The following is a 22,331-nucleotide window of genomic DNA, read 5'->3' as shown; positions in this document are numbered from 1 at the left end:
GCAGAACATTTCCATTTTCAATAATAGGGTAGAGCTACTGTGCAGTTGGTCTTTCCCAGCTCTCTCGGCTGCCCTGTGTACTGCTGTGGGTCAGAAAGTGGGTGCACATGCATGCCCTGCACGCACACGCACACACTCCTGCTCCATCCCCTTCCTTCCTCCCGGCTGCAGTCACCCTGATGGTCTCTGAGCAAGCTGCTTGCAGTCACTGATTAACCCATCTTCTCACCCTCCCCCCATCTCCTTTGCCCTCCACCCCTGGCATAAAAGGGGATGATCCTGCACCTGAGACAAGCATCGAGTTCAGCCTACAGCCAGGGATGCCGCCTGCAAGAGGCCAGAGGCGCCTGTCGCTGTGCCCTGGTGGGCCCCCCGTGGCCACCCTCCCCTTTGGGGAGCTGCTGGAGAAAGTGGGGGGCATGGGCCCCTTCCAGCTCTCCTCCGTGCTCCTGCTGTCCTTGCCAGTCCTGCTCCTGGCCAGCCACAACCTCGTGCAGAACTTCAGTGCTGCCACCCCAGAGCACTGGTGCCGCCTGCCCCCTCTGGCCAACGCCTCCCATCACGGCGGGGCCTCTCTCCCACCAGAGCAGAGCCTGCAGCGGGAGAGGTGCCGCCGCTTTGCCCGCAGGCTGGCCCTTGACCCCAACAGCTCCCTGGGCCAGGAGCTGGAGCCCTGCCTTGAAGGTTGGCAATACGACCCCAGCACCTTCACCTCCACCATCGTCACTGAGGTATGGACTGAGGGGGGCCATCGCAAACCACCCCTTTGCCCAAGGCAAAGCATTGCCAGGTGGCAAACTCTCCTGCCCAGGGGCTCTGTTTGCTTGTATTATTGCAAAAAGCTGAGGTGGTGCAGCACGTGTGGTTCTTCCCCCTTCATGACAGCCCTGTGAGGTAGGTTAGGGTGGGAGAGAGACTGGCCCAAGTGAGCCTCCTTGTTGTGTGGGAACTGGAACCCAGGCCTCCCAGGTTCTAGACCAGCACTGTGCCTGGCTTCACTCTGGAACCCTAAGAAAGGCCCGGTTCCAAATGGCAAGTGTGGGTGGCCTCAGAGAAACGGGGGTGGGAGCATGAGGGTCAGCCGGGGAAGGCTTTGCCCTGCCAGATGTCATGGCAGCCTGGCAACCCCGTTGGTGGCAGCTTTGCAAGAGCCCGGAGGTGGCAACCACAAAGAATAGGACGACGCCTCCTCTCCCTCCCCTTCACCCCCCACTGCCCAGAAGAACCAGCTTGGCACTCCTGCCCTTGTGCCTCCTGCGGCCAACGCTCTCCCCATTTCTGCTGCTTGCAGTGGGACCTGGTGTGCCACCTGCAACCCCTCAAGAGCCTGGCCCAGTCTCTCTTCATGGCCGGTGTCCTGGTGGGAGCCTTCGTCTTCGGAGACCTCTCGGACAGGTAAGGAGCCAGCCGGCTTGCCCTGCCCTCTCCTCCAGCTGGGCAGCCCCACCTCCCCCAGAACTAGCCTCCCCTCCCGGGCCCGTCAGCTGGAATCGTCTGGTGTCGCTCTTGGCAGGGAAATGCCTTCCCTCGCCCTCACCTACTGCAGGGATGCCTGCTGCTTTCATTTCACTGCTGCCGCCAATTCAATCAGAATGCTTTAAAACCGCCTAGCAGCTTGCACGGCAGGCTTAGTTTGTGTTTTCAAAACACAGACATCAGCAGGCATAGATATAGCATTTCTCCACAGTCACTAACAAATGCTTATTCTTCCCTCACACACACCTCCCAGTTCCCCTGGATTCAGCAGCCGCCTGGACAATCCAAAGCCCCCCTGCTGCCCCTCTCCCAGAATCGGTCCTCTGGATCCAGCTGGACAGCACTCTGTGCCAGAGGAACCGGTACTCCCTCCAGCTGTGCCCTTGCCTATTTATAAACAGATTTCTATACCGCCCTCTCACAAAGCATCAGGGCAGTGTACAGAGACTTAAAAACCTTTACAAGCAATACAAAACAATCCTTAAAATATTGCTGGACTTCAGGTCCCTCCACCCTGGGGCGTGCTGGCTGGGGCGGAGGGGAGCTGGGTCCAGCAACACCTTGGAGGTCAGAGGTTCCCCAGTTGTGCTCTGAATTCCAGTACAGGAGGGCCCCACTCATATGGCGGATTATGTTCCGGACCCCCGCTGTAAAGCGAAAACCGCTGAAAAGTGGAACTCATTGAATAGAATGGCGCGCAATGCCCCCCCAAAAAGCGCCGTATGAGTGGGGCTTTAGTCTAATTGTGTCAAATTGAGACTGCTGTATTAGCGAAGCACAGTCAAGCAAAGCGCTGTAAATCGTAGCCCTACTGTATCAATAACCCAGCCCTGAATCCTATAAGAGTACCCGGGGATTGCTTCACTGCTTAGCTTGCGATTTACTAACAAGCCTCACATAACCATTGTTTGATTGACAATAAGAACAAAGGAAGTGGAGCCCTGTAATTGGGTCAGACGGAAGCCCCGTCAGGTCCCACGTTCTGGTCCCGCACTGGCCAACCAGGTGCTTGATGGCGCCTGATCCAGTAAGGCTCTTGTATTTTGACTGCTAAAACGATGGTTAATTGAGAACAGAAGTGGGAGCTTCCAGTCTCCTCCTGAGAGGAGAGGCCTGAGCCCATACGCTTGAGGCTCCCTGAAGCCCATGCTCATGGTGCCAAACCATGTGTTAGTGTTCCGTACGGACCTTCCTAACACTGAGCTCCAGTCCAACAGGTACCCCCATGTTGTCTCCAAGACATTTCCCAGCGCTGATTTTGCACATCTTGGCTGTGCAGGTTTGGGCGACGCCTGGTTCTTATCTGGTCACTGCTGCTGGTTGCTGTCATGGGGACTGGCGCCGCGTTCTCTGCCAGCTTTGCCACCTACTGCATCTTTCGCTTCCTAAGTGGCGTGGGAATCTCTGGCTTCCTGCTGAACTACATCTGCCTCAGTGAGTGTCTGCTGGGCTGGCCCAGGATGTTTGTGCCTGGGAGACAACCTGGGATGGGGGTGGAGGGCTTGGGGGGTGCGTGGCTCCACTCAGTGCAGATAATATTCAGCTAGATGGATCAACAGAGCTATGTTGCTATTTAAACCAGCCTTGTATTCAGAACAATAGAGCCAGTGTGGCATAGTGGTTAGACTGTTGGACTACGACCTGGGAGACCAGGGTTCGAATCCCCACCCAGCCAGGAAGCTCACTGGGTGACCTTGGGCCAGTCATAGAATCACAGAATAGTAGAGTGCGAAGGGGCCTATAAAGCCATCAAGTCCAACCCCCTGCTCAATGCAGGAATCCAATGCAGTCACTGCCTCTCAGCCTCTGAGGAAGGCAAAGGTAAACCCCCTCTGAATACCGCTTACCATGAAAACCCTATTCAGAGGGTTGCCATAAGTTGGGATCGACTTGAAGGCAGTCCATTTCCATTACATTTTTATTCAGAACTACGGGGACTGGAACCTTCCGTTCTTTTTAGAGGAAAGGTCACAGCTCAGAGGCAGAGGGTTTGCATGCAGAAGCTCCCAGATTCAATCCCTGGCGGCATCTCCAAGTAAGTCTAGGAGAGAGTCCCATCTGCAACTCTGGAGAGCTGCTCAGGTCCATGCTAGGGATCATTAGGAAAGGAACTGAAAATCAAACTGCCGACATCATAATGCCATTATGCGATCTATGGTGATCACCAGAGTTGGCTGTGGAGACCTTGTCCAACTGCCTGGAATCCGTGAGTGGATGGATGGGAAGGAACAAGCTGAAGTTGAACCCTGATAAAACTGAGGTACTACTTGTGGGGGACAAGAGAAGGTTGGGTGACATTGACCTGAAGTTCAATGGGGTGAGTTTACCCCTAAAGGACCAGGTCTGCAGCCTTGGGGTTGTGCTTGATTCCAGGCTGTCCATGGAGGCTCAGATTTTGGCAGTGAGCCGGGCAGCCTGGTACCAACTACACCTCATACGAAGGCTGCAACCCTACCTTCCTGTTCATCAGCTCCCACTGGTGGTACACGCCCTGATCACCTCTCGTTTGGACTACTGTAATGCGCTGTACGTGGGGTTACCCTTGAAAACGGTCCGGAAATTACAACTGATACAAAATGCAGCGGCTCGACTACTTACGAATAGTCACCGCCGAGATCACATCACACCAGTGTTGTTCGACCTACACTGGCTTCCAGTTGTTTTCCGAGCCCAATTCAAGGTGTTGGTATTGACCTTTAAATCCCTATACGGTTTCGGCCCAGTTTATCTCACGGAGCGCCTTCAACGCCACCAATTATGCCGCCCGACAAGATCGGCCACACAGGGCCTTCTCTCAATCCCGCCAACAAAAACAGCCAGATTGGCGGGTACAAGAGGGAGGGCATTCTCAGTGGCGGCCTCCACTCTTTGGAACTCCCTCCCACAAGATCTCCGGCATGCCTCTTCCCTAAATATATTGCGGAAAGCCTTAAAGACCTGGCTTTTTCAGCAGGCCTTCGGGGTATCCGGGGAGGGTTAATCGATATAATTGTAATGCTTCCTACCCAGTTTTAATATTGTTGTTGTAGATCTATTGTTTTTATTGTATTACTGTATTTTATTAATTGTATTTTAATAATTTTGTAAGTCGCCTAGAGTGGCCATTGGCCAGATAGGCGACGAAGAAATTAAATTTATTATTATTATTATTATGGTGTGATGGCATTTGGAATACTGTGCACCGTTCTGGTCGCCTCACCTCAAAAAGGATATTGCAGAGCTGGAAAAGGTTCAGAAAAGGGCAACCAAAATGATCAAGGAGATGGAGCGACTCCCCTATGAGGAAAAGTTGGAGCATTTGGGGCTTTTTAGTTTAGGGGACATGATAGGAGTGTATAAAATTATGCAAAGCGTGGCAAAAGTGGATAGAGAAACATTTTTCTCCCTCTCTCATAACACTAAAACTCGTGGACATCCAATGAAGCTGAATGTTGGAAGATTCAGGGCAGACAAAACACACAGTTCATAGTTGAACTACGGAATCCCAGGCTGTGGTCTGAAGGCACATGAGGCCAGCTCCAGGGTCAGGTCTGGTCGGTTCCTGGATGGGAGACCGCCTGGGAACCATATGTAAGCCGCCTTGGGTTTCTAGCATGGAAAGAAAAGGCGGGGTATAAATGTAATAAATAAAATAAATAAATTCTCTCCTACAGGAGACAGTGATGGCCACCAACCTGGATGGCTTTAGAAGAGGATTAGATAACTTTATGGCGAATTCTAGCCACTGTGAATGTGTTCTGCTTCTGAATACCAGCTGCTGGAAACTGTAAGAGGAGAGGCAGCCCTTTGCACTCAGGTCCTACTTGCAGGCTTTCCATAGGCATCTGGTTGGCTACTGTGAGAACAGGATGCTGGACCATTGGCCTGATGCTCTGCTTATGTTCTTGGGTCACTTCCACACCAACCTGATTTCCTTGCAACAGTTTGTGGAAAGGTCTTATGATGTCCTGCATTTGCTGAGCGTTACTTTTGGCTTATTTGCAAGGAGGTTATACAATATCATGTCAAGCAATTGTTATCCCACGCTTTTCAGTGCCTTTTCTTGTCACTCTCCTTATTGAAAAACAGCCTTTTTTGCAGGGGGGCAGGGAGCAGGCTTTTTGTGCAAGAGTGCCAGATCTACTTGACACAACCTGAACGGGCTTATAATGCAGTTGAATCACACCTGTAAAGTAGTGACAGCCTGGAAGTGGCCTCAGTATAGAGATCACTGACCTAGATGGACCAGTGGCCTGACTCAGTATTACGCAACTCCCTCTGTCCCTATGATGAAGAGAAGAATGTAGCTTTTTTAAGCCTCACAACAACCCTGTGAGGTGGGTGAGGCTACGAGATAGAGCCTTGCCCAAAGCTATGCAGGAAGGCTCGCAGTCAAGTGGGATGTGAACTCGGCTTCCTGCACCAAAGCCCAACACTAGTCTAGCCACTGCACCACAGGATCCTTCCCTCGGATGTCAAGCTCTTTGTTCCAGAAAATTTTCCAGTTCTGCATTTTCCAGGAAAAAACCCATCACTGCCGCCTATGTGCATGTAGGTCCCCTTCAGACTAATGGTGGTCTGGTTGTGCATCATCTTGGGGGTGTGACCAGTGCACACATCAGCACCCAGGGGGCGTCCTTTCATGTGTTTCATGAACGTCCTTTCATGTGTTTGGGACTCACAGGCGCTCAACAAGTTTACAGCTCTGTCCAGAAAGTGAACCTGTGGCATGGGCTACTCCAGGTGAGGCCTAGGGCAGGATGGGAGCTGTTGAGGTCCTCAGTAGAATTTCTCATGGGCTTCCTTCTTGTGGTTCCAAACTGTGAAGATGTCATTGATGTGAGCAGCCTTTTTGAGGTCACGAGCTATGGAGATGGAAATGTCCAAAGAGCTAGACTAGATAGGCCAGGATGAATGACAATTATCAGGATCACGGCAAGGATGGAGGGGAATATAACCCTTTCTGCCCTGAGCAAGAGTCCTTCTCTGAAGCTGGTATTTGCAGCCCCTGAGCTTTCCAGGGTCAAGGGCAAAGAAAGGTCTTTTCCATCACTTGTTATTACTTGATCCTTTTTTAACTGTAGATGTCGGGTTTTGAACTCGGGGCCTTGGGCATGCAAAGCAGATGCTCTGCCTACCCCTGACCCAGAGTCTCTCTCATTCTTAAGAGTCTTCTACACACACATATGCACACACACAGAGCTAGACATTTTCTTTCAGTGCTTTATCCCCCCCCCTTGTAAAGGGCTCTCCTCTTGGATCAGCTCCACGTCCAGAACCCAGGATCTCATCTTCTCCCTTCCTCAGGCCTGGAGTGGGTGCCTACCACGCATCGGGCCATGGTGGTGGCCACGCAGAGCTACTGCAGCACAGCCGGGCAGGTGCTCCTCGCTGGGCTGGCGTACGGCATTCGCAACTGGCGCTGGCTGCAGTTTGCCATCTCCGCCCCGTTCTTCTGCTTCTTTGCCTACTCTTGGTGAGTCTCCAGCCCCAAGCGCCTTGGATGAAATGGGGAAAGAGAGGAGGAAAGTTCAGGATCTTCTACAAAACTCTGTTTTTCTCCTGTTAAGGTTTTAAGCTCAGTGTTACAGGCCATGAAAAAACTGACGGGGAAGTCCTTGTGGGCAACTTTCCAATTGAAAGTGGCTTTCCTTTCTCCCTCCCGCAGTGTGTTGAGTTAGTCAGGGACTTGCCAACCACACTCAGTGTGAGGTAGAGGTAATCATTAGAGCAGTGCTCCCCAAGCCTTTTCCCCCTACGGACCACTTGAAAATTATTGAGGGTCTTGGTGGACCATCTAATTATTTTTCTGCCTGTTGTAGTAATTGTAATGCTCTGTGCTAGGTGATTTGTACTTGCATTTTTCCAGACATGCCACGGAACACCTGAATGAAGTTTGTGGACTACTGGAGGTCAATGGACCACAGTTTGGGAACCCCTGCATTAGAGCACTGGACCAGGACAGGGAAGGCCCAGCTTCACAGCCCCATGAAGTCCTCTGAGGCCTCCAGCTAGGGGTTCAGTCTGAGGATGGGTGAGCAGACAGGCAGGAGAGCAATCACAGCCAAGATAAGCGGCTCAGAGCGATGCACCTGCTTGCTGCAAGGAATTTATAGGGTCTGGTGTGTGCTGATTGGCTTGGAGAATTAGCTGACAATATTCAAGCAAGTGGTCAGTTGAATCACAGCCTAGAGGGCACCCTTTTCCTGTAAAGCCTACTTGTCAAACGTTCCCAGTCCGGATGCCCTTCAAATGTTTATCACATTCAATAAGGTCCATCTGCATTTATAAGTAATTTGCACTTCCCAGGGCAAAGCATGAATTGGAACACAGTTATGCTTCCCATTTTATACTTCTGTGAATATTGTGATATATTTCTTGGACTCCAAAAAAAACCAAAACCACCAAAAAGTATGTTTTAAGGAAAATGTGTACAAAATGCATATTTCAGGAAAAATATATCCTAACAATGTAGATTTTTGTGTGGAAACGGAATTGATTGGACTGATGAGTGGACATATGTGAAACTGACCATTGGTATTCAAGACCCTCTAGACACCACACACCTTGGCCCACTTAACTTCAGCTAATAACCTATCTCCCAGGTTTGTTGTGAGGGAGTAAGAAAGCATGTAAGTTGCTCTGATCTCCTTGGAAGTAGAGATGGCTGTAAATGAAGCAAATACATTTTTTTTAAAAAAAGAAGAGCCCTTTCAAGCAAAGCCTGGAATTTCTCTGCAGGTGGTTACCGGAATCAGCCCGGTGGCTCCTTATAAACAATGACCGTGAGGCAGCCCTGCGCAACCTGAAGCATGTGGCCAAAATCAACGGGAAGGCAGCTGCAGGGGAGGCAGTGGTCCTGGAGGTGAGTGAAGTCCCCAGTGATCTGTGGTTGCAGTGTGGCCCGCCTCCAAGGGTTGGCCTGGCAGGTGGGTAAAGATGCCTTTCCTAGTGTTCAGCAAGCATTGGTAGGCCCAGGTGCAAAAACGTTTTGTGCATGAACACACATATGTGCGCACACACACACCTTAGCCGCTGTCACTTCTTTTGGCCACTAGCAAAAAACTCCAAATCCACATTGTGGTGAGAGCGCTACCAACTGACAACGACCTGTAACACGGCCCTGTCCAAGAAGTGCTGGCCACATCCCACTGCGTGAGTCAGTGCGCATGTGTATTTGGTTTTAACAGCTCTTGAGCACCGCGTTCAGTTTAGTGTGCCAATGTGCCACCCTCCTGCCTACAACATGGAAAAGGAGGGGGAGACTATCCACCCCAGTGCAGGATCTGTTATCAGATCTTTGGCTGTTGATGGTTGTGGAAAAGGGGTGGGAGCTACCAGACACCATAGATAATAAAACTTAAACAAAAGAACTGTAACCTTAAGAAATGGTGCTTGAGATTGGTTTTTTTCCTCCTCACAAACCCTTTTTCCTTGTGTGTCATGTCTTCAAACTGTAAGCCTGAGGGCAGGGCAATAATGATCTCTGTAAGCTGCTCAGGGGTAGGGTTGCCAGGTCCATGGCCTGAGACTGATCCTGTATCTTTAGGAGAAGAGAAAGTCAGCCGAGTGCAGGTGTTTTTGCAACTCTGTAATGGGAAAAGCCACAAGGTGGAATTCTCCCTTCCCCCTCATTCCACCTTGTGGTTTTTCCCATTACAGCATTGCAAGAACACCTGCACTTGGCTGACTTTCTCTTCTCCTAAAGATACAGGATCAGTCTCAGGCCATGGACCTGGCAACCCTACTCAGGGGACCTTTTCAGCTAAAGAGTGGGCTAAAAATGCTTTAAATAAACAAATCTGTCTCATAACAATCCTCCTCTCCTGCTGCGCCTAAATTCCATGTCTTCCATTCCTTCCCAGATGCTGGAGGCAGAAGCAGGGAGCAGCTCCTCAGGGAGGGGCACCCATTCCTGCTTGGATCTCTTTCGCACTCCGGGCCTGAGACGCATCAGTTGCTGCCTCATGTTGATCAGGTACCCCACGAGGCTCAGAGAATGTGCTGGGCAGGGGATGGTGTAGAACTCAGGTCCTAGAGGCCAAATGTGCCCCTCCAGGCCCCTGTATCCGGACCCTCCCAAGGCCACGCCTCTCCTCAGCCCTGCTCCATGCCACCTCAAGTGCCACTGCTTGGCTGGGACTGTCCTTGAACTGTGGCGGTGATGCCCTTCACTTGCCTGGTTGGGGAGATGTGGATGTGTAGAGACCTCTGGCTTTTTGCATGGCTGGAACATACAGCCCCCTGTACAAAAACGAAGAGTCATAACGACACTGACCTGCACATATGTGCATAACTCATTCAGGCTGAAGAATTTTGCCTCGGGCCCTACCCACTACAGGTACATGGACCCCTGAAATGTTTCCTACAAGGGGGGATGCAGCTCTTAGGCTGGAAAACGTTCCCTTACACCTGACGTGGAAGAAAAGGGCTGGGCCTGCAAAATGTCCACAGCTGTGCTACTTGAACAATATGATGTACTTGTATCGGCCGAGACCACACCTTTTCTTAGGAGGGCCAACCAAAATGTCAGAAAAAGTGAGCAGGCTTTCTCCAGAGTTCTGCATCAGGATGGATGTTAAACATTTAGCCACAGTTTTAAGATGAAGTGTTGGAGATTATAGATTTAGGCTACAGTCTATACTCGCTTACCTGGAAGTAAGCCCCACTGACCTTAATGTGACTTTATTCCGAGTAGACATATATAGGAGGATTAGACTTTTAGGCTTCAGTTCTAAGCACATTTACTAAGGAGTAAGCCCCACTGAGGGACTTGCTTCTCCAAGTAAACATACACAGGATTGCACTGTTGATTGGATTAGCCCTGGGGGTGCTGAACATCTGTGGCCCTCCATCCCAGCATCCCTAGCCATTGGCCGTTGGTTAAAAAAAACACTTAATTTTATTCACTTTGCTTTATTTATTTACTGCAACATGCAATAGGAATTTATAATTTTGTTTCCATAAACAAATATATTGAAGGGCATAAGATGAGCCTGCTGGATCAGGCCAACGACCCATCGAGACCTGCTTCCTGTTCTCACAGTGACCAACCAGTTGCCCATAGAAAGCCTGAAGGCAGGACCTGAGTGCAAGAGCACTCTCCCTCCCTGTAGTTTCCAACAACTGGTATCCAGAAGCATCCTGCCTCTGACTGTGGAGGCAGAGCACAGCCATCATGGCTAATAGCCCTTGATAGCCTTATCCTCCATGAATTTGTCTAACCCTCTTCTAAAGCCATCCAAGTTGGTGGCCATCACAGTCTCTTTGGGGTGCAAGTTCCATTGTTTAACTCTGCACTGCATGGAGAAGTACTTTATTTTGTCTGTCCTAAATCTTCCAGCATTCAGCTTCATTGCATGTCCAGAGTTCTAGTGTTATGAGAGATTTCTACATGGTCTTTGGATTTGTACCCCTTATGATATCCAGCAGTTGTGTACCTTCCTCTGTCTTATGCGCCTAACCTAGCCTTTATACAGTCTCTGGTGACATTGTCCCCTGTTGACTCTGCTGCAAGGATGGCAGAGGGCTGTTGGGGGCTTGGAAAAGATCTGGGTGTCTGCCTCAATGCGAGGGGGGAGCTGCAAGATTCCAGCCTGCCCCTCCCTTGCCTGACCCACCTGTTTCCCCCTCCCTCAGCTTCTCCATCAACATGGCATACTTTGGTCTCTCCATGGACCTCTCCGTGTTTGGCCTGGACGTCTTCGTGGTGCAACTCTTCTTTGGGACCATAGATCTGCTGGCCAAGATGGGATGCGCCCTGATGCTGTCATTCTTTGGCCGACGCACCATCCAGAGTTCCTCCCTCGTCCTCGCTGGAGTTTTCCTCCTACTCACCCTCCTGGTGCCTCCTGGTAAGGAACAATCTCTGGAGGTAGGGACTGTGCAGGCACTCTCCCCAAGACATAACCCTTTGCAGGCTTCTTGAGCAGCCATCACAGCTGAGATCTTCCAGAATAGTCTGCTGCAGAAGCCTCTGAGAACTGCTGGGTTAGTTTTCCCATCTCACACAAACAGAGGAACAGAGATTTGGCTTGGGGTGGGTTCTATGTGTCCACCATCACAGTGTGCAGTAGGACTATGAATTCATTTTGGAATGGATGAAGAACTGATTCATTCTATTCTGATTAGTTCCAAAACTTAGGTGCCAGGCCAAACACTTCCTTTTTAAACCCAGGCTTTTGGCCCTTAATTTGAATGGCTTCAGGTATCGTGGTGTAGTGGTTAAAGTGTTGGACTGTGACCTGGGAGACCAGGATTCAAATCCTCACACAGCCATGAAGCTCCCTGGGTGACCACGGGCCAGTCACTGGCTGCCTCTCAGCCTCAGAGGAAGGCAATGGTAGACCCCCTCTGAATACCGCTTACCATGAAATCCCTATTCATGGGGTAGCCATAAGTTGGGATCGACTTGAAGGCAGTCCATTTCCATGTTCAGGTATCAATGGCCTCTTTTGTTGTGGCAGGTCTTGCAAGATCTGTCTTTATTTGTACTGATTTTTGTTTAGATTATGTGTGTTGTTTTAATGGGTTTGTTATAATTGGTTTTAATTTTATTGTTGTAAGTTATGTTGCTTTGCAAGGAAAGCGACATCATCATAATCATAATGATAATAATGGCAAGAGGAACAAATGGGCACATAATACGTGCATAACTTATTGAGGCTGAAGAATTATTTCTAGGTGTAGAAGGCTAATCTATGCTCTCCTGATGTAAACGCTCCACAGACCATCCAGGGCTTCTCTCACCTCCACCCCTGCCCCCACCCCTGCCTACATAGCCAGTCATAGGCACACCAGGAGCTGCCTTATACTCAGTAGTGTCATGGCAAATTCAGACGTTCAGGTCCCTTCATGATAGTTGCAGCCATGCCACATCCCATCATTTTCCCCCCTGCTGGATTGAGAATGAGATCCTTGTTAATGCTTCCTCCCACAACAACAGACATCCCTCGGAGTCAATCAGCTACTAAGAAGAATCTTCTCAGTGACTGACTCACCACCTCTCACTCTGATTGGCTCCAATCAGCCGGAAAGGACAAGAAGGCAAGCTAGGAGACTCTTCTCAGTGACTAACACACTCCCCTTTCATGCTGATTGGCTCACAGTTTGCCGGAGGCCTAGGGATCCTGCTGGTACCCTACTCCTAAAAAAGTAAAGGGTCTGAGACCCCCCGAGATCCCGGACAGCTACACCTCTGCACTCTGGTCCATCAAGCTCATTACTGCCTCCACTGACTAGCAGCAGCTGTCCAAGGGTTTTGGCCAGGAGTCTTTTCCAGCCTTTGTTGGGGATTGAACCTGGTACTTTTTGCAAGCACAGCTGGTACTTGCTCTCTGCTCTGCCCTGGAACACAGGAAGCGGCCTTAGACCAGATCAGACTGTCTAGCCCAGTATTTTGGACTACTTCGACTGGCTCTCCACGGTCTTGGGCAAAGAGACGCTTTTGCCATCGGAGATCTTTCTATTTTAGCTGGAGATGCCAGTTAAACTCAGCCGGGGGGCTTTGCATGCTAAGCCAAGCTACAGTCCCCTCTAAAGGGGGAAGGGTCACTTGTCTCAACCTATTTCCTCTCCCACCCCCACCCCTCACTTCTCTCTAGGAATGCTGACAATCCGCCTGGCCTTTGTGGTGCTGGGGAAGGGGTTCCTGGCAGCCTCCTCCATGTGCCTCTATCTCTATGGCGGGGAGCTCTTCCCAACCGTCGTCAGGTAAGCCGAGCATCACGCAAGGGTGGTCAGTACACGTGCGTGATCTGCACCCCAGAAGGCTGTGTCTTGTCCCTGGGCAACGGCAGCCCCTTAGAATCAGTGCCTGCTCTCTGTTTCAGAGCTGACAGGCCTTTCTTTCAGGGCCAGCTCTTTTAACAGCCTATTATTATTATTATTATTTATATTTATATTTACATCCCACCCTTCCTCACAGCAGGAGCCCAGGGCGGCAAACAAAAGCACTAAAAACATTAAAACATCCTAAAAACCAACTTTAAAACACATTAAAACAAAAGATCTTCAAAAATGTTCCTTAAAAAAAAGCTATGAAAACATCTTCTAAGATTAAAAACATTTTTAAAAAGAAAGTTTAAGAACATGTTAAAGAGCAATCCCAATACTGATGCAGACTGGGATAAGGTCTCTACTTAAAAGGCTTGTTGAAAGAGGAAAGTCTTTAAAAGGCACCAAAAAGATAACTAAGATGGTGCCTGTCTAATATTTAAGGGGAGGGAATTCCACAGGGTAGATGCCACAGCAATAAAGGTCCATTTCCTATGTTGTGTGGAACGGACCTCCTGATAAGATGGTATCTGTAGGAGGCCCTCGCCTGCAGAGCGCAGTGATCGACTGGGTATATAAGGGGTAAGACGGTCTTTCAGGTGTCCTGGTCCCAAGCTGTATAGGGCTTTGTACACTAAAACCAGAACCTTGAATTTGGCTCAGTAGTAAATGGGCAGCCAGTGCAATTCTTTCAGCAGTGGGGTGACATGTTGGCAATACCCTGCCCCAGTGAACAGTCACGCCACTGCATTTTGCACCAGCTGCAGCTTCTGGACCAACCTCAAGGGCAGCCCCACATAGAGCGCATTACAGTAATCCAACCTGGAGGTTACCAGTGTGTGGACAACAGTGGTCAGGCTATCCCGGTCCCGAAACTTTTAATCCCATTTAAGACTCTAGGAGCAGAGGAGGCTGCCTCCTACTGAGTCAAATCATGGGTCTGTTTAGCTTAGCATTATCTACTCTACATTGACTAGCAGCGGCTCCCCAGAGATGGTGCCGGGGACTGAACCTGGAACTTCCTGCGTGCAAAGCAGATCCAGAGCTGTGGCCCTTGTCACAGACATGTTGCCTTTCTCCACATCACCCATGATTTGCTGCAGCAAAGGCAGCGGAAAGTCCCCTGGCACCTTAGAAATGTATCATGGCATTTTACTTCATCAGAGCCGTTGTTGTTTTCAGATTCTTCAGATGCAAAGGATTCTGTAGAGAATTACCCATTTACTCTGAAGCAACTCTGCATTGTAGAAATGCCAGGGTTCTGGGATGGAAGCAGGTCTTGGAGAACTGTCTGGCCCCCTGAGTGTCTAGGCAAGCCGGATGAACACAAGCAAACTTCTACTTACCTGCCTCTTCTAGGCATCTGACCTCTCTGACCACATCCATTTTTCCAAGGGGCAAGACAGCACCTCTCTGACTTTTGCAAAAGACTAGAGAACATAGCTGTCTTACCATTGCTCTCTCTGGCTCAATGTTAGGAAAGCTCACTGAGACATGGTCATGGGTTGCAGTGAGCCTTGAGTGTGTGTGCTCATACCTTTCCTCTGGCATGTGAGGAGATCAGAATCTTCCACTTCCATTGTCAGTTAATGTCAGCTGTTCACTGAGACAGCAGTGTCGGTGGGGGTGCAGGCAGGGCTGGAGATTCATTGGTAATTGCCAGGCCATAGGTCCTCAGCTGGCAGCTTGGCTATAAATCTACCAGGCTAGCAAGGAGGAAGCAAGATAAGGGCAGAGGCCATTCAAAGCTTATGTACCAAGCCAGAAATCCAGAAGAGACATCAGTGAAGGTCCGGGTCTAGTTTGCCGAGAGGTCAGTCCAAGTCAAGGTTCAGGGGATAGGAAGACACACAGTGGTCACGCCTGACGTTGTAGTCAGCCACAAGCTGAAGCCAAGGTTTGACTTTTAAGGAGCAGGCTTGTCAGCAGGTGTGAGCCATCAGCGTTTTGGCCTTAAGTGGACAGGCCTGCCCCTCTTCTGCCTGACCTTCTGCTGCCTACGTTCTGCAGGTGAGGGGGGAGTCTCCTGTTCACTGCCTGCGTCTGGCTGAAGGGCTTCAGCTGTGTCTGGGGTGCTCTGCAGCTGAGGGGGAGAAGGAGCTGGGTTCTCAGGAGTTTCCTCCATTTCTCCTTCTGGGTCTGCTGCTTCTGGGTCTGCTGCTGTTACTCCCGAGTCATCCTCATCTGAGGAGTCCTCTGACGGGGCCATGACAGTTAACCACAGTTTAGCATTAAATCCTAAACTGTGGTAAATCTTGACTAAGCGTTGTTGAAACAAGCCAACGTCTTATGGATTGAAATTGGCTTGTTTCAGCAAGCCATGTCAGTCAGGAGGTTCCAGGGACTCTTTCTGTTGTGAGATTTTGGGGGTGATCTCTGTGTGAGTTTGTTTGGGTTGGTGGGTGGAGTCCTGGGTGAGAGCCAGGTGGCTGTGATGTGCTGAGAGGGAGGTATTGCTATCTGTATATATTTATTAGTAATTTGTATTAATGGTTTTATTTGTGTACTTTTGGTAACATTTCTCGTTGTTGCTGCTTTCATTTTCTATGCACTGCTTAGATATATTTTTGCATGTCAAGGGGTACCAAAGTGGTCTAAATAAATAAATAAGCAACCCCTTTTTGTCCGGAAGGCAGCATTGCCACCTGCGCAATCTTCTGGGGGCTGCATGCGGGTGGTGGGCGTGGCCAGAGGCAAAAGTGGGTGGAGCAACAGGTGTAACTCTTCACCTTTGTACAACAGGTGACACTCCGGCCATAGAGAAGCCAGAGGTTTCCACACACAAGCATACACTTGCACCCCTCTCCAATCAAGCAAGAGGGGTTACACATTGCAGGAGGGTGCGGAGCAGAGCCATTGAGTGGTGCAGCATCGTTCAGGGAGAGTTCTGAAGGCCAGACAGAGAGGCCTGGAGGGCCGCTGCATTTGGGCCCCGGGCCTGAATTCCTCAGCCCTGGTGTAGACAGTGCTGAACCAGACAGCCCAGTGACTTCCTGACGCTGTCCAAGGCAGCTCCCTGTGCTACAACAAATGAATGTCACTCTGGCTGTCTTTGCTTTGATAATTCTAGCACGAATTTCGCCCTGGACGGATTGTTAGGCTGGCTGCTGTCCCGGCACGACAGCCAGAGTGGAAGGGTGGATAGAGCACCAGGGTCGGCCTGGGGAGACCCAGGTTCAAATCTCCACACAGCCACAAAGGTTCCTGGGTGACCTTGGGCTAATCACCACCTCTCAGCCTAACATGCCTCCCTCTTAGGGTTGTTGTGAGGATAAAACAGGGCAGAAGAAAGAGACCTTGTGTTCCTTGGAGGAACGGCAGGATACACGAGCACCAAATAAAGGAATGATCTGTAGGATTACCTCAGTTTGATTGGGCATGCTTTAACTTGGATACTTGTCTTGAGCAGGGGGGTTGGACTTGATGGCCCTGTAGGCCCCTTCCAACTCTACGGTTCTGTGATGTATGTGTGGCCAAAGCATCACAGGCCAAAAGAAATGGGTGCTTTCTAAAGATCTCACCACCCCCACCCTTTCCCTTTTGGCAGGCAAACAGGCACCAGCTTCACCACGGTGATGGCTCGTTTGGGTGGCATTGTGGCCCCGGTGGTGCTGACTGCTGGCGACTACCAGCCCTTCCTGCCTCTGGTGATATTTGGCATCACTCCCATCATCTCTGGCGTTGCAGCTGGTTTCCTTCCCGAAATGCTCAATGTCCCCCTGCTGGACACGGTAGAACAAGTTGAAGAGAGGTAAGCCTCCCAGGGTGAGACCCAGGTGGGGGGGTGTAGGGGCAACATATTTGTTGTTGTTATGTGCCTTCAAGTTGATTACGGCTTATGGTGACCCTATGAATCAGTGACCTCCAAGAGTATCTGTTGTGAACCACCCTGTTCAGGTCTGTGGCTTCCTTTATGGAATCAAACCATCTCTTGTTTGGCCTTCCTCTTTTTCCACTCCCTTCTGTTTTCCCCAGCATTATTGTCTTTCTAGTGAGTCATGTCTTCTCATGATGTGTCCAAAGTATGATAGCCTCAGTTTCATCATTTTAGCTTCTAGTGACAGTTCTGGTTTAATTTGTTCTCACACCCAATTATTTGTCTTTTTCGCAGTCCATGGTATGTGCAAAGCTCTCCTCCAACACCACATTTCAAATGAGTTGATTTTTCTCTTATCTGCTTTTTTCACTGTCCAACTTTCACATCCATACATAGAGATGGGGAATACCATGGTCTGAATGATCCTGACTTTGGTGTTCAGTGATACATCTTTGCATTTGAGGACCTTTTCTAGTTCTCTCACAGCTGCCCTCCCCAGTCCTAGCCTTCTTCTATTTCTTGACTATTGTCTCCATTTGCGTTAATGACTGTGTCGAGGTATTGATAATCCTTGACAAGTTCAATATAGAAAGCTGCTTTAGACCACGCAGCTCAGAACTGTCTACAGTTCATGGTCTTGATGGCAGCTCTTCCTGGAGATGCCAGGTAATGAACCTGGGATCTTTTGCAAGCCAGGGGCAGACCTTCCACATGCACAGCAGGTGCTCCACCACTAAGCAATGGCTCCATTAAGTAAGGATTAAAGGCAGGGAGGGATCAGAAACCCCAAACTCCCCACGTCTTCATTAAAGAAAGAGCACTCTCCCTTTCCTTTTTTGTGTTTTCTCATCCCCTTTAGACTGTAGTCTGTGGCCCCTTCCTGCAAACCAAAACTTCTTTCAACTCTCTAAACAGCAAGGGAGGACATGGGAGGGAGGGAGGGAGAGGAAGCCAAGCTGCTTATTGGACAAACAATGCAGAATAAGTAAGATGACATCTTTTATCCAGACAAATCTGAGTTTAAAACACAGGATGGAAGCCTTCACTTTACACAGATCTCTTTCACAGGCTGGGATATTTAAGAGAAGAAAGCTGGCGATAACAAACAATAAAATAAACGCTGGAACAATTCTATTCCCCGCCCTCACCCCCAATTTACTACTAGGGGTCTGAACTAGAATAATTAACCTTGAAAGAGATCTTGGGGAGTTGCTGAAAGTTCAGGGCCCTTCCGAAGAGGAGTCTGTGGTGGAATCCGTGCTGCTCAGCCCCCCTCCCCCCCATGTTTTTGACATGACATTGTTCTCATAAGAATGCCATTCTGTACTTTTAAAAAAGTTAGGACTGATTTTCCCGTAACGCTGAACATTAAGTAAAAATAACCTGTTACGCATGCCCAGTTACCGCTGGTGTAGAAGCTTGTTAGCACATATTTTTTTGGGTGTGGGTGATGTTTGGGTGGGCAGTCCCTATTGCCATACCTTTCCCTCTCTTTGCTCCTTCCTTACCTGAGCACAACCTGGCCATTGTGTTTCCAGTTCCCTCACACAAGCACATCTTCCCACAGACTGCCACAGGATGAAAGCATGCCCGAATTTCAACAATCTGGTTGGGGGGAGATTGTTCTCTCAGGATCTCCACACAGTACAGTACATGTGAGGGAATTACATACATTAGGCTTTAAAAATAATACTAATAATGATGATGATGATGATGAGATCTTGTGCAACATCTATCATTCTTGCAGAAGCATTATATGTCAGGGAAATATCGTTCTTGTGCAAGACCTCAGTATGAATTTTTTAAAAATGGAAATGGTCAAAAAAACACACAAGCTTCCGTTTTGCCCATTGTGAAACATAACTAACCTGCCTGGTAACATTTGCTGTTGCAGAAGAAACCTGGCATGTTCTTATTTTTTTTAAAGTGCATGCGCACCCATCCCCAGGATGGAAAAAGGTGGTGGATGGCTGGGGGGGAGAGACGGAGGGGAGGGACTGAAAAACACGGCCCAGGCGTCTTTCGTCAGGCTCTGCCCGCTGCTGTGGACTGGACAGCAAGTGGCAGAAAAACAATGAATTTCCATGATTGGAAAACACAGGAATGGTGGGAACTAAAGCACACAGAAAGATTGGGTCTTTATGACTTCTTTGTGATATAAGGCCCCATCTGAAAGCACTCGGATAAAACTATTAATGATTGTGAGAGTTTGGATAAAGAGATTCCCCCTCTTGTAATCCTATGGCGGTGGAGATCTTTAGGCCCAGGGGCTGAATGTGGCCCTTCAGACTGTGGCAGCTGGTGGCTGTCAGTGGGGCAGTGAATCCGTTCTAGGTTTTATTCTGACCTTTCACGGAGCTCCAGCAATTTTTGTCTTTATTACACATCCTTTTATCAATCCCTTACCCACAACAGCCAATAATAATCAAACTGATCATAAGAACAATCATAATGGCAGCTGACAACCAATAATAATCAATCTCTCTCTCTCCCTGCCCCCTATGCCTGATGATGGCGAAAAAGGTAGTTTTATCAAGTCTTGAACATCCAGTCTGAGGAAGAGCCCTGTGTGATACAAAAGCTGGTGTCCTGCACTTCAAATACTAGCTGATTGGAATAAAATGTGTCATCTTGGCTGCCTGTAGTCAACATGCAGCTACTGCTGTGGGACCAGTGTAGCTGCTTTGATCCCTCTGATTTCCCATTAAAGGCTTTTCCCTGTCCTATTTCAAACTGATCTTCTCATCTCGCCCCATCCCCAACACATTTTTAAACATCCTTCCTTCCTGCAAAACAAGCTCAGCTCTGCTCCTGTTCTATTCCCTTCCAAAAAGGCTGCACTCCCTGTCTCCTCTTTTACTCTCTTCCTCTAACCAATGAGGTTCTTTGTTTTTAATACTCTTTCATGTCACGTTCCTAGAGCCAGATGGAAATCTAAAGCAATCCTCAAGGAGATGCCAGAGAAGATCAGGACTCCTGTCATCTGGTCGACCCGCTTATGAGCTTCAGATGTATCACAGACAGGATCGCTCTCTGGGGGCCACTGGGGCTCAACCCCCTTCAAGGTGGACTCTGTAACTCAGCTCTGCAGAAGGGAAGGAAGCATCCATGTCCCAGAGAGCAAAAGGACCTGAAGCAACACCTGGCTGGCTGACTGCCTGCCCATGTAAGAGGCCCTCCTCTGAGTGCTCCCTCCATCTGAAGGGAGGTGGAAGGCAGCTGGAGGAAGGGCCTTCTCAGTGGTGGCAGACTCATTCATGGACTCCTTACTCCAGGGAAGCCCACCAAGCATCTACTTTGTAATCTTTGTGGTGTCAGCCAAATACTTTCTCTCCCCCCTAGGCCCTTTTACATGATGACGATTGTATTGCTGCCAGTTTTATGGCATGTATAGGTTTGTTTTTTTAATTAACGGTTGGCAAGCATAAAGGTGACTTGCACATGTGCGCGCCCACAGCCCTTGTCATAGCCATCCGTGCCATGACAACTCTTCCGTCTTTGGTTGCGAGACCATCATTTTGTTGCTGGCCAGGTAGAATGCCAATTGTGGAAGTGCTGAGTCTGGAATGAACTTTGTTCTTCTGGGGTTTGAGAGATTAATGGGATGGGAAGAGTGAATTACCCCCAAACTGACAGCCGGATGGATGGGCCACTGGAAAAATCCCAAAACTGTACAAATTCCTTCCTGTGGGACTATATGTTCAAAGGAATACAGGCAGTGAGCCCCCTCCAGCTTGAGAGATTAGCTAGCCTTGCTGGACTTGCTTGCATGAACACTGGGCACCATGACTTTGCTTCTGGATCTAGTTTTGAACCTTATTTATTTTGTGTCTGCACCAGTTGGTCTTTAATAAATCATTACACAGGTTACCTGACGGACATGCTGAGTTGTTGGGAAAGTGTTGAACTCCACTTCAGTTGGGGAACTAGAGAGCACTGGGGGCTGAGCCAAGTTTAACTGCTGAGGCTCCTTCTGAGGAATTTATTGTGGACGTTTTCTCCCTTTTTATGGGGCATCCACATGACATTCTGAACAAAGCATCCTCCTCTCATATTGTTCACTGTTCAGTTCTCAGGGTTCCCCCCCCCCCACATAACACTATGGAACAGGCTTGCAATTTCCCCAGGTGTAGATGCCCCGTCACAGCTGTTCAGAGGGTTATTCACCTGGTTATGGCTTGCATAGATTGCTCTAACATTTATTTCTCTATGGTCTGTTTCTCCTCTCTAGGATTCAGGTCTGTCACTTAGCCCCTTCCCTTTCCAAACAGCATGGCCTTTCTTTTCTCTCCTCTGCCCCCTCCCGCTCCAAATTGCAGGAGGCAAAGACTCATGATTGGTAGTACTTAACCCTCACACACACCATGGGCCCAATGACAATCAACCCCCTGCAGCAGGCAGAGGAGAAGGAGGGCAGGAGGTGGTCTCTAGTGGGTGCTGCAGACTAGTGCAAGGGGAACAGCAGGAGAGGGGCAGAAGGCAGGAGAGCCAATGGATGGGGAGAGAATGGGCGTAGCTGCAGTGGGATGCGGCAGAGGCAGTCAGCTGGGGGCTGCAGGAATATGACTTGGGGGGTGGCTGCCACAGGTGTATGAAACAAATGTCAGCCAGCCAGTCACAGTGATTGGAACTGGAGAGAGTGGGTGTGTGTGTGGAAGGTGTGCAGAGCACTACAGAGGTCAAAGTGGATTTGCCAGACTCACAGCCTCAGTAGTGGTGCCACAGGGGTGCGGGTGCTAATGCAACTCTCCTTCGTCACTCCTGTCCCTTCTATTCCCAGCAATGCCTGTTTGGAACCATCCTTAGCCACAGTCAGCTTGCTGTGGATGGTGACATTGTGTTCCATGATAGAGGCCACCACCACTTTGGAGACCTTGTCAGGGAAGTAGGTCACATGGGAGACACGTTTATTTATTTATATTTGTACACCACTAATTTATTCTTTAAAAACATCAGTGGTTTACAACTTTGTAAAAAGAAAAACGTAACAGTAAAAGCTATTAAAAATAAGTAAAAACAAAGGTCAGCTATTGCAAAAAGACATCTTAATTGCCTGCATACGCCTGGTGGAACAGAAGAGGTTTCAGCAGGCATTTAAAGGTTAAAACAGAAGGCACCTGCTGAATCTGTTGGCAATATGCACGCACATGCGCGCACACACGTGATGCAGGATTGGAACCGCACCGCGCCTTCAGCATCCCAAAAGACCACTTGACATGGTGTCAAGGTGGTATGGTGTGCCCAGCTATTTATTTATTTATTGCATTTATATACAGCTCCATAG

General features: G+C 49.3%; 1 protein-coding gene across 1 annotated transcript; it reads left to right on the top strand.

The window, feature by feature from the left end:
• The first annotated feature begins 320 nt into the window (after positions 1 to 320).
• Positions 321 to 20,917, top strand: LOC133375126 (solute carrier family 22 member 6-B-like). Its single transcript, XM_061606673.1, has 10 exons — positions 321 to 731; positions 1,292 to 1,395; positions 2,756 to 2,910; positions 6,763 to 6,931; positions 8,197 to 8,320; positions 9,321 to 9,433; positions 11,095 to 11,309; positions 13,059 to 13,167; positions 16,778 to 16,981; positions 19,968 to 20,917. The coding sequence occupies exons 1-10, from the start codon at positions 321 to 323 to the stop codon at positions 20,047 to 20,049; spliced, it is 1,686 nt and encodes a 561-aa protein (XP_061462657.1). The 3' UTR covers positions 20,050 to 20,917.
• The last annotated feature ends 1,414 nt before the right edge of the window (positions 20,918 to 22,331 follow it).

This window comes from Rhineura floridana, chromosome 22, assembly GCF_030035675.1.
Source record: "Rhineura floridana isolate rRhiFlo1 chromosome 22, rRhiFlo1.hap2, whole genome shotgun sequence".
NCBI classification, from domain to species: Eukaryota; Metazoa; Chordata; class Lepidosauria; order Squamata; family Rhineuridae; genus Rhineura; species Rhineura floridana.
This window is presented reverse-complemented; position numbering and strand designations above follow the sequence as displayed.